The sequence below is a fragment of the Bactrocera neohumeralis genome, chromosome 2, assembly GCF_024586455.1.
Source record: "Bactrocera neohumeralis isolate Rockhampton chromosome 2, APGP_CSIRO_Bneo_wtdbg2-racon-allhic-juicebox.fasta_v2, whole genome shotgun sequence".
In the NCBI taxonomy this organism is placed as follows: domain Eukaryota; kingdom Metazoa; phylum Arthropoda; class Insecta; order Diptera; family Tephritidae; genus Bactrocera; species Bactrocera neohumeralis.
Window position 1 is genome coordinate 12,145,874 of NC_065919.1, and position 13,138 is coordinate 12,159,011.

The window sequence follows — 13,138 nt, forward strand, 5'->3', positions numbered from 1 at the left end:
AGGTGAGCTGTATTTCTGTTTCAGAAACTTTCAAATATTTTAATACTCTCTCGGTTAGTAGATTCGAGCTTAAAATTTCACTTTCGAATTATTTAAATCCGAAAGCTTGTTGCAAAAACAATTTACAGATAATTTCTTTCCCCGAAATATGCTGATATACATATATGTATGTACTTTTCACAATATTTTTTATGTCTCAGGGCTGTTAATTGCAAAAATATTTTTTTGTTACGGTCTCAATTACTAGATTTAACCTATCTTAGCTAGTAGTAAACAAAACATTAAATTTTTCTCAATCATAACACACTTTTGTACAATATATTTTCTACTTTCAAATAACCACATTTTGCTATCACTTTGCAGGTCGCCTCAAGTATCTAACATTGACCGAAGCGAATCGTGTATGGATGCCCGATTTGTTCTTCTCAAACGAAAAAGAGGGTCACTTCCACAACATAATCATGCCGAATGTTTATATACGCATCTTTCCCAATGGTTCCGTATTGTACAGTATTCGTATCTCACTGACGCTGGCTTGTCCAATGAATCTGAAATTATATCCTTTGGATCGACAAATATGTTCGCTACGCATGGCTAGTTGTGAGTGCAAAAAATAGCAAAAAAAAAACGAATGAAATTATAAATTATATTTTGAAACATGCGCCTTTAAGGGGGTATGCTAGTGTAGAAATAAAAAAAAAACGATTTTGTTTTTATTTTCAAAGTTTAACTATGCGAGAATATGACTGACATCTTACTTTTGAAAATATGGTTATTTTGCTGACCTGCCACCCAAAACTGATTCGATTGGAACTGCAACTTTAAACACGTTTTTCTCGAAATCGTCGTTTTCAAAATGATACCCACGGTTACTTAGGTTCTACTAGAACGATTCACCTGAAAAAAAAATTTAGAGGGTCTTCTTTATAGACTTGTCTTTATTTTGAACTAACCATATACTCAACATTTTATTTTTACTATTTTTGAAATTCGAAACCAAGTTTTATTTTTTCAGACAGTCGACATTTCGTGTACAATTTTTTTTATAGAGTAGTCGAAAAAGTCTTTTCGTATTTCTAATCAAATTTCAACTTTTTTTTTTTTATATTTGTAATGAACTTTAATGAACCAAATATATACCATTTTGGTTGACTACTTGTTGCCATTTTTCGGCTAGAGACATTATCCCTTAAGTGTAAAACTTTTCTGGTTTCCCGGCGAAAAACTTCGACAAGTAATTTGCACAGGCTTCTCTTGAAGCCAACTTTACTCCATTAGGGGAGTTCTGCATTGCCGATACAAATGATAGTCCGATGGTGAAAGGTCAAGGCTATATGGTGGATGCATCAAAACTTCTCAGCTGAGCTCTCAGAGTTTTTGCCGAGTCATCAAAGATGTGTGTGGTCTAGCGTTGTCCCCATGGAAAACGACGCCTTTTCTTTTTATCAGTTCTGGCCATTTTTTTCGATTGCTTGCTTCAATCTCATCAGTTCCAGACAGTAAAATTGTAGAATCAATCGTTTGACCAGGCTGGATCAGCGCATATTGCATGATTCCTTTCCAATCCCACCAAACACTCAGCGTAACCTTTCGAGGCGTCACTCCTGGCTTTGCGACCATTTGTTGAGCTTCACCACGCCTGGACCATGATCTTTTTCGCACATTATTGTCATATTGCGCTCGTCTTTTCGTCTCCTGTTACCATTCGTTTCAGAAATGGTTAGATTTCTTTTTGTTCCAGCAAAGAAACGCAGATGTTAATTCGATCCATTAAATTTTTCACAGACAATTCCAGTGATACCCAAACATCGAGTTTCTTTTTGTCGTCAGCCGTTTTTCAATGGTTCGAAACCGTTTGATGATGAATGTTAAGTTCCTTAGCGATGTCAAGGCTGCTTATGTGATCCTTTCCATAATTTCATCGACTTCTTCAACGATAGGTCGACCAGAGCGAGGTGCATCTTTCACATCGAAATTTTCAGAACGGTAGCGAGCGAACCATTGTGCTGCACGAACTGATACAGCGTCGTCTTCGTAAACTTCAATAATTTCATTGGTGGCTAACGTGGCATTGTTCCTTTTAATATACAAAAATGTCAAAATATAGCGAATTTCTTCATTATTTTCACTTATTATTGAACCCAAACTTAATTTTTTTTTTGTTAAATGATGCTTAAAATCTCACCTTTCCAACACTTTATGGTATGACATAATGTGATTGGTAGCATTGGAGATATACGACTGCAACGGCATGTATTGACAAAATACGAAAAGACTTTTTCGACTACACATATTAATTGTCTCCTTTTGCGATATTGCAAAGATTACCTGAGGTTCATACCGCTAAACTAGCAAAGCCCCTTAAGCATAAATGTCACCACTTGTATATACATATATACTTTTAGATGTATAATAGCAAATATTATTTACGAAGTTCCCGACGTTTAACCTCTATTATTGATTCACAGTGAACTAAACTCACTTTTCACCTACCTTAATTACAGTAATTAATAAATTATTTGCGGATTTATACTTTCCTCTCTACAGCTGTTGAAGCATAGCTCTTTTACTTAGCGCTTAATCAAATTCCAATTTTCACAGATGGTTGGACAACGAACGATCTGGTATTCCTGTGGAAGGAGGGCGATCCCGTGCAAGTGGTTAAGAACTTACACCTACCTCGCTTCACACTTGAAAAATTCTTGACTGATTATTGCAACAGTAAAACTAATACGGGTATGTTGTCTCTACAGTTCCTATTTGGTTTTCTTAAAAAATTTTTCTGCGTTGCTAATCAAATGCGAAGTTTAAAGAAATCATATTTTATGCAAACAAGTAATATTTTATTATTGTTTGTGTCATCTTTGAAATGTGAACGCGCCATATAATTTGCTTTAACTGTACCAAACGGTGCCTACATACGACTGTGTTCATATTAAAATGAAATATATTCTATTAACGAGCATAATGTTTTACAAATATTTAGTATATTTACATATACATATATATACAATTATTTAACTATAATAATTATGCAATTGTCTAATTTCGTTGAAAAATTTATTTAATTGCTTCTTTTATGTAACTGCCTACATATATATACATATATAATTAATATTTGAATTTATGTACTTGTTGATGTTTTTCCGTTGTGCTTGTTTACACTTACGTACTTAAATATGTAATTAATTACATTCCTTACTTTCATTTCATAAGTAATATTTTCGAAAACATGCAAAATATGCAAAGAAGAAGTTGTTTGTTAACCAAAACACCAGTAATATTGCTTACCGCCCACCTACACACACACACCCACATAGACTTATAACTACAAGTATGAATAACTACACGCACACACATGCCCACACACACCATACCACCATTAAGCATACTCACCACCAGCAAGCACTTGACGCAGTCGAGTATGTATACCCCTAACCGTGCATCAGCAGGGAATTCGGCATTTAATAAATTGTAGTGCTAGAGATATGCTAAGCGCTAGTGGCATACTAATTGGCAGTTTAAGAATATGATATTTAAGCATAACGAGGTAGCTGTTTAAAAACGGAAATTTCCTCTCAATTTAAAAACACATTATTCTATTTTAGTAATGTTTCTTTAATTCTAATTATCTTATGCATGCTTCTTAGCTTTGAGTTTTCTATTAGAACGAGTATTTTATGAATTCTTATATCGTTAGAACTTGTGCTTGCGCTGCGCGACACAAACAAACGTGTTGAACAGTTATGCTCACTTACCAATCGTAAGTTTTAAGAGCAACCTCTGGCCAAGAACAATGAAAACGTTTAAGTAGGATGGTACACAGGTAGATTAGTTGGCTGGCAAGGCACCTAGGTCTTTAGTAAGCCCATTGTGAAACAATCGAGACTACAATCCCCTCACTACATTATGTACTCTCTGAAACACTATGTGTGCCTGATGAAGTTCATCACTACAAAAAGTTTGCAAGCTCCGAGATATTTTCAAGAAACCCAGCGGAGTGTTTTGAAGCCTTGTATTATTTGCATCTAAGTTGTACTTTAATCTCTTCCTCCGCTACTGCTCTACAATAGTCATTGTATGATGGTCGCAGTCTACTGGTATGTCTGGAAATTATACAGTGACCTGCTAGCACCCCTACTCCAGGTCCTACGTCATTCCTTTTGAATTTTAATAGTCGATATTTGTGGACTATATTCTATTCTTGCCACGTTTGCCTGCTTGTTGAGCAAGTGAGCGACTAACTCCATCTACAGGCAGCTATATCTATAAGATGTTGCTCCATTTAATATCTACAAGAAGGCATTTAGCTAGTTCATCTGCCTCATCAGTTCTAGTTTAATGCGCCGGAGCCCCTTGCAGGTTTATCGTGAAATAGGATGTTAGCATGAGCATGGCAATATTTCACTATCTTTGATGCAATTATAAAAGACTTCAGTGATTTCAAAACATATTGCATATACGAATTTATTTCTTATCGTAAGCGGCGTAAGTAAACTTGCTTTATTTGCTATGATTTCAGCTTGGTAGGCACTAGAGTGGTCTAGTAGTTCGAAGACAATTATGGTAACTAATTTTGCTGAAAAGACACTACCTCATACTTCATTACCTAGTCGAGACTCTGTATGCCATTATTGCTGTATACCTGTCCAGTTCACCACTTTCATACTCTTCTCCGCAAGAGAAGGCAATATAAAGTCGAAATTAAGCTCAATTCTAAGTACTGCCATACCACATTTACGAGTATTGAAGGCAATTCCGGAAACTGACTTTAACAACTGTTCCGAGAATTGTAAAAAAACGTTGGCGCAAGTGTATTGGGTCAAGTGGTGATCACTTTGACATACTTATAATATATTCCAGTAGGAAGAGGAAAATTCGTATATGCTTACTACAATACTGTCTCTCTCTCTGTGTTTTTGCGCATTTACGTAGAACCATTTCTAAGAGTTATATGGCTTCCTTCCTCACTGAAGTCTACTTCTTGGTTGTAGGATAGCTTTCAAAGGCTACTGGAATTCAAGAGAAATTTTTCATGTCAAAAATAGAACTAAAAGTTTATGGCGAGTTGACCACCTCTAGAAATAACTATCGAAACCTCATACTTGTGAACGGTACTCCTTAATTCGTGCAATGGCAATTACGTACTCGGGCAGAGGGAGCATCTTTATAATTAATCTGACTTTATGATAAAAAGTTTATATTATTCGAAATACATACTATTGTGGGAAAAAATAGTAAGACTTTTTAATTCGCATGAAAGCCCATTCGTCGCAAGCATTTTTTTTTAGGTTGGCGACATCTTTGCCAAATGTCACATCAAAATAATCAATAGTGTCTAGTATACGCTTGCTTTTCTAAAGTACGTAAAGTGCATTCGGCGATTTTAATGAAGAATTAAATTATTCAACAAAGAATTTCCATAGAATTTTGTGTGCGGAATCAAATTTCTGGTGCCGAGTCTTTCAAATGTGAGCAAGTCTTTTTGATTGGTAGAAATTATTCAAAAGGGATCGCGAACGCGTTGACGACGAACCACGTTCACGACGGCCATCAAAGGCAACTGGTAATCAACACTTCAATAAAATATAAGAATTGGTGCTTGAGAATCCACGACTAAAGTCAAAGATCTTACCGGCATCGTTAGGATATCGTAAGGATCAGTGTAGACCATTTTGAAAGATCATTTGGGTCAAAGAAAAGTGAAAGAAAGCACGATTGGTACCAAAATCACTAAATTTTTTCGAAAAATAACGTATTGTTCTTGGCAATGAGACTTGAATCTATGCTTACGACCCGGAAGCAAATGGTCAAGCGGTCGAATATCGTGCCAAAGGTGAGCCGAAGCCGAAAAAACCACGTCAAAGCAGGTTCAAAAGTCAAAATTACTGATTTGATTTTTCGTGAGTTTTTTGACAAATTTTCAACCAATTTCATGCCGCAACTACCGTGTTCACCTGATTTAGCTCCGTGCGACTTATGGCTATTCAGCAAACTCAAACGATCGCTACGGGGAAACCCTTTTGGAGTCAATGGAAGATATTAAATGTGAATCGCTATACGCATTGAAGACTATTCAGGAAATTGACATTTAGAACTGTTTCGATGATTAGAAAAGACATTGGCACAAGTGTATTGGGGCCAAGGTGAATTAATTTGAAGGGAACGGCATAGATTTTGAAGTATGAATTAAAAATTTAACAAAGTCTTATTATTTTTTGAACATATTAGTATGTACAAGCAACCTTTGCTCTGCGGATATATATTGCAGCTTTTCTCATCATTTTATGCATTTTGTCTACTGTACCGATATTTGATATTCTCTTTGATCTTTAAGCTGCCTGGCAGATGTTTAGCTTCAATTATCTTCTATTTCTGAGCTAGTGCATTTTATATGATCTCTTTAACGAAATCAACTTAGCTTTGCAGATTTGTTCACATACTTGTATATCTATTTACTTTATACCTTTTTCATGTACCATGAGGTATTTAGATCTCGACAAATTCTTTCAGAAACATGTAGTTTCAAAATTTGGCTTACAAAATGGGAAATAACTCAGAATTACTGAAGCTCTCTGTCTACTTATGTAACAAACTGTAAAGTATTGCATGCAGCTCACATAACTGTTAAGCAGCCGATTCCTGCGCGCATTTTTTTGAAGCCCTGAAAGATTTTTGTTTTTATATCAGGAAGAAAATATTTTATTTTAAGTACAAATACAATTTTTTGCTAGTTTATGCATATTATAACATATTGGAGTGCATAAAATAACAGATATCGAGTTGTAGGTTAAAATTTAAAAATTTTAATTTGAACATTTTCAAAAACTCAGTGCCCATATTTTTCTCAGCCAAGCAAATATACTGCCACACTCTTTTCAATAATTAATATTCATTTGCATTTTGAGTTTGAAGCATGGACTTTTGAAAATTTTCAATAAACTGTTATATTCATTTAAATATTATTGCAATATTAGACATTTTACATTATTTTTGAGAAATTTTAGTATTTGTTATAATATTTTCTTTGATTGAAATAGTATATTCACACAAAAACTGTCGAAAAATTTAAAGCAATCCACTAAATTAGTTGAAAGTAGCAAAATAACTGAAATAACAAAGAACTAAATAAAAAAAGTATGCATTTATAAACAAAAATATATACATACAAACGCAGAAATAGTAAAGTAAAGCGGTAAATTTAATTACTAAAAAACTTAGTTTGAATTGTTTAGTACTTTTAGTTGCCGTTGTGCATTTGGTGTTTAGAACAGTTCGAAAATCTTAGACAACGTGCAACATTAGCCGCATTTCTGAGTAGCATACTTTATGTACACAACACTGACTAAACTTAAGTTAAATGACAATATATTTTTATAAATTTTGCTTAACTTTTTAGTAAAATTTTATTGCTAAAAATTCAAAAAACTGCAAAAAAATACTAAAAACAACAACTAGCGCCAATTCATTTGACGATATTTCGGTGAAATTCGAATCATAAACTACACACACACATACACGCTTACACACATGCATAACCAAATACACACACATAACTTATATAACCACAAGCAACAACTACGCAAATAACATAGAAACTCTCAAAACTTTCAGAACTACCAAACTTACATACTTAACTTTCCACCCAATTTTGCGAATTCTGCGAAGAACATCACAATGCAAGACAAATTGAAATTGGACAATAAATGAACAATTCTATATGCCAGATGCATTGATGAGATAGATTGGGAAAATCGAATTTAAAACTACGTAAAAACTTGAAAAAAAAATCAATAAAACTCTAAGAAAAACAAAAACTTGAAAATGAATGTAATGCAAGAAGTTACAAAAATATGAGAATGTGTACTAATAAACAACTTTGTCTTGAAGAGTATGGAACGCTTGGTCAACAAATTAACGGAAATGAACAATAGAATGTATTCTTAAAAATTACAAAATAGCATATATTTACAATTTTCGAAAATACGTTTCAATTCCGTTAACATTTTTGTTGCTATACGAAGAAAAACTCTCGAAAAAAATCTAAAACCGCTGCTGTTATTTATGTTTGCCTATGACTAAAAAAGAAAAACTTATCATTTTTGACTTATTGCCTTTTTGGTTTTCGCAAAAATGCAGTGTTCTTTCAAGTGAGAAAAAGTCGTTTATGAAAGCAGGAAGCGAAAAATGAAATGTCATTGTTAGAAAAATGTCAACAAAACTGATGAAAGTAAATTATTATTTAAAAATTCCAAAAAAAATCTTTAAAAATTGAAAAAAAAAATCGAAACTACTTTCAATTGCACATTTTCTGCTGTACGGCAGTTTAAAAGCATAAAACACGAAGTTTTCTAATTATCACTTGAATAATTTTAATTTAATTGTTGTTAATGGTAGTTTGGAATATTATCTGTAGTATAAAAATATATAGCCAACTGATGAAGGTTTGAGCCGTTTCAGCTCCATTTTTAAATTTTTAAGGACCGTCGCAGAAACAGCTTGTCTAATAAAGGCGATCCATCATGAGGTTCCCTACTTTTTTAAAGAAAAAAACACAGAAACTTCAAATATAATGGGGAAGGTTTATTATCATTCGAAAGAACATTCTTTGGCATTTATTTTTTGAAGATTATGTCTTTCAAATATTGGCCGCGGCTACGTCTCAGATGGTACATCCGTTGAGTCCAATTTTCGGTGACTCCTTCGAGCATAGACTTTATACTTTACATATCCCTACAGGAAAAAGTCTAACGGTGTAATATCACACGATCTTGGTAGCCAATCGTGATTCTAATTTTGTATCTCAGCGTAATCAAAATATGATTCGTTCCATTATAGTTAGGTGTACCATTAAAAACAGAAGAAAAATAAGAAAATTCAGTGCTCCACACACTAAATCTATTCTGCGGAGAGTTAACTGTAATTATAAATGTTTCGAACATCGTTTTCGTATTGGGTCGTTTACTTAGTATTTTTATATTCACTAAGTAAAATAACTAATATTCTTCTTCATCTTTCGGACAAGAAATTGGTGCCACGCTCGTAAAATTGTTGACCCTTGCAGGGAAAAAAACAGTCCAAATGGTTTTTGAGGTACTGATTAAAGGAAAGCTTCTCCCAGCCAAAAAATTTTGCAGAGACCGAAATAAGTAAAACTTTTGGCGAGCCCTCAAACTTGAATGAGGTCTCGCATTTACCTCGAGGAACCCTACACCTTTTCCATTAATACATTCAGGTCTCTTATCTTTGAGTGCATCATTCAATTTGTCCAGCTTATCACAAAACTCTTCAGATTTTTCTAGGACAAAAGTTCAAAATAAACGTTCCATTTGGAATCCCAGCAAAAAGACAGCACAACCTTTTTTGGTGAATATCGGACTTCGAAGTGCTTTGAGCTGGTTCATCCTTTTTAGACCATGGTCTCTTGCGCTTTACAGTCCTTTAAACGATTCACTTTTCCTCGCCTCAACGATATGCCTCAAAAATTGATACCCTCTTTGACGTTTAATACGAAAATCACAGTCGTTAATGCGACGAAGGAATTTTCGTTTTATAAAAACATGAGGAACCCATAAGACTTGCTTCAAAATTATATCCCGAACGTTGCTTGTGCTTGTGAACGGTCGCGTTAGACAAACTTAAACTTGGAGCGCTCTCTCGAATTGTTATCCGACGATTAGCATCGACTTATGACTTTATTTTTTCCATATCGGCTTCAAGGGTTCTTCCAGATCATGCTCCATCCTCAAGATCGAAATATCAATTTTTGTATTGGCATTCGGTCAATACATCTTCTTCGTACACATCACTTGATTTTCACCTTGCTTGAACTGCATTTTTAACCTTTTGATAATAAAACAGCAAAATATGCCGATAGGCCACCAAACAAAAACTATATCAAAATATTTAAGAATTTTTTTTCAAACATCACCTATAAGGGTATAGCGGTTAAGTGTGAAATTGGCTGCAAAGGAAATCCAAAAAGATCAGCTGTTATCATCAAACGAAATTACTTAGTGAACGATACAATATTCATTACTAGTGTATGTAAACTATTTATCAAAAGAGAGGTTAGGTAGTACAGCGCAAAAAATCAAAAAATTGTTCTCTGAGTTTACATGCGACTACTTCTGTTCCTCATTATCGCGTAATTTCTTCCACACGAGCTACTCCAATTGCCGAACTCAAGTCGGATAATTTTATTTCCGAACATATTGTAAATATTCTTTAAAGCCGAGCGCAATTTCAAACATGGAAAGAACTTCAGAATGAAAAACAATACCTTATGGTTTTGCAGCGAACTGTTATGAACTGGTTTACAAAGCATTTTGTCTGATCGCAAGCGATTCGTTATCTTTTTCTTCTACCCACGTCGCCGCTTCGCCTACTTTAGGAGTACTCGTGCGAACATAGTTTAACAGCACACATAGCACGTTGCCTGAGTGAATCGGTGTCTGTTTCGTCTGTTCTTCCAGACCCCACGCTTCTAAACTACGAATATGGGTGACAAAAGTCTGCGTGTGTGAACGCGCTTTAAGAGATTACATAGGTTACCTCAGGTAAAAACCAGTCTTTTTCAACAATTTATTTTTTCATAAAAAAATGAAATATTTTATACGAATTTTTTATTGTTACAAAGATACACTATTAACAAAGAAAATCTAAAAAATGTGGAAAAAAATATTTTAAACTCGGCCAATGCGACGCCATTTCCAGTGACCCCTCGGAAAAAAGATGCGCCCGTATTGGGAGGATAATTCCTTAACTTGGACTTAAATGAAGGAGAAAAACTGAGAATTGAATGTTTGACAGAAAATTTTACAAAAAAATTAAAATTTCAGTGAAAATTTCGCAACATTTTTATTCAAATAATTGAAACTGTGTAAAATTTCACGAAGATCAGTTGAGTAGTTCTCGAGAAATCTTGCCAACCAACTTCAAGCACACAGTTTCCAGAAAAACGCGTTAAAAACGGCGCACTTAGCCTAGCTAGCCTCGAGCGCACAAGTTTTCAAGGCTGTATCTCCGAAACTATTACTCCAATCAACTGGATTCAGGACAATAATCTAGAGGTGTTGTAGAATTGAATAAGACAATAAAAAAAATCGATTTTTCGAAACCCATAAACCCATGTAACCCCTTAAGGGAAAATTTAAAAGTCTGCGCTTTAAAGCAAAAATAACGTTAACTAACTATTTTTCGTGTTCATGCTTCCTTATAAGAAATAAATGTGAAAAAGCACTGCAGCATTTGTATTTAACCACGTGTACTTGTACATTTTTTCTACTAAAATATTACTAATCTTTTTTTATTCAAAATTCACTAATTTAATTAGTCAATTATGAGGTTATTTTTTTTTTTTTTTTTGTCATTTTTTGATGTTTTTGTTTTTGATGTTTTCGTTTTTGATGTTTTCATTTGTATATGTGTATATTTCATAACTGTTTTATGTTTTGTGTGAGCGCCCCAACGAAATGTTTTCGGTTTTGACTTTTATGTACGATACCTTGTATACTCATAGGTGAATACAGTTGCCTCAAAGTCGATCTACTATTCAAGCGAGAATTCTCATATTACTTAATCCAAATTTATATCCCATGCTGTATGTTGGTCATTGTCTCATGGGTGTCATTCTGGCTTGATCAAGGCGCCGTACCAGCACGTGTGTCATTGGGTAAGTCGAAACAAAGCAAAAAAAGACCAAAAACTAAGTAAAGCAACACAAAGCACAGTCAAGTTAAAGCAAAAAAAAAACGAAAACTTGCAAACAAAGGAGTTTTCTTTTCAATAACACACAACTTTATTAAATACATAGTCATTTAAATATATAATTTTTATAAAAGTAGCAATTTGTTATGGCATTCATGGCTCGAGTACTCCTTACAGAATACTACCAGCGATTAAAGTTGTAAACCAAAAAATCGAAAAAAGAACATTTGTTACGTGTTATTTTTCATTTTCATAGAGAACCTGCTCATTTTTGAGAAAAAAAAAAACAAATATTTCAATTAAGTTCTAACTGCCGTAATTACTTAGTTACTTAGCTATAATATTTTGTATGTGTGTGTGTGTGTTAGCAAGGAATGATCTTGGCTGCACCGTTAGCGCTTCGTGACATGATTCGATTGATGTATTACAGGTGTGACCACGCTGCTCACCATGGCCACGCAAACGTCTGGCATAAATGCCTCACTGCCGCCTGTCTCCTACACGAAGGCGATCGACGTTTGGACCGGCGTCTGTTTGACCTTCGTCTTTGGCGCACTGCTCGAATTTGCGCTGGTGAACTATGCCTCCCGTTCAGGTTTGAATAAAGCTAGTAATTGAGATTTTATATGCTTCTTATTCAATGTATTTGTATTAATTGATGGTGTATTTTGTTTATTTTTTCTTCACATATTTGGAATGTCTGTGTGTGTGTGTGTAACTGTAAATACAACACAACTACACTGCTACACGAAAAAAATTATAATAATAATATAATATGTATAAAACAACAAAAAACACAAAATGAGTGCGAATGTAACCAAACAACTAGCTTACTAACAGATGTGATAAAATAACAGTAAACAATATTATTTATGCAAAATATGAATAACAAAACCAATAACAACACAACAGATGCTTGCCAATGTTGATTTTGTAAAAAAAAATGAAGCGCCACAACAATTTGTAGGCAAAAACAATGAGTAAATTCGAAATGGTTCGAGCATAACTACATATATGCATATGTACATACATATGTATATGTACTGCAGTTGTAAATTATATATCGTCATCTAAAATGCAAAACTACATGGCTGCAAAAAAATCGAAATTTTATATTGCTTACATTTTACTACACCATATTAAGTATAGGCAGCATAACATTTTAAGCTCCCGCTGTCAGATATAACCCATATATAACCCATATATAACCCATATATAACCGATATATTACCATTTTATAACCGATACTCAAATTGTCAGATATAACCCATATATAACCCATATATAACCGATATATAACCATTTTATAACCGATACTCAAATTTTGTGCCAATATGAGTGGTTTCCACTATATAACCATTTTATAACCTATATATAACCACTACATAACCTCTATATAACCAATATATAACCATTTTATAACCAAAAC

At 33.9% G+C, this 13,138-nt stretch overlaps 1 protein-coding gene across 26 annotated transcripts in view; it reads left to right on the plus strand.

Moving 5' to 3' along the window:
• Positions 1-13,138, plus strand: part of LOC126754777 (glutamate-gated chloride channel) — an 84,576-nt gene that overhangs the window by 62,066 nt on the left and 9,372 nt on the right. For 17 of the 26 annotated variants that reach the window (XM_050466902.1, XM_050466956.1, XM_050466964.1 and 14 more), the window contains 4 exons: positions 364-600; positions 2,602-2,736; positions 11,522-11,674; positions 12,140-12,319. In XM_050466902.1, the coding sequence (XP_050322859.1) occupies positions 364-600; positions 2,602-2,736; positions 11,522-11,674; positions 12,140-12,319 (705 nt within the window). The remainder of the gene's footprint in view (positions 1-363; positions 601-2,601; positions 2,737-11,521; positions 11,675-12,139; positions 12,320-13,138) is intronic. The other 9 variants (XM_050467024.1, XM_050467055.1, XM_050467032.1 and 6 more) reach the window with 1 other exon arrangement.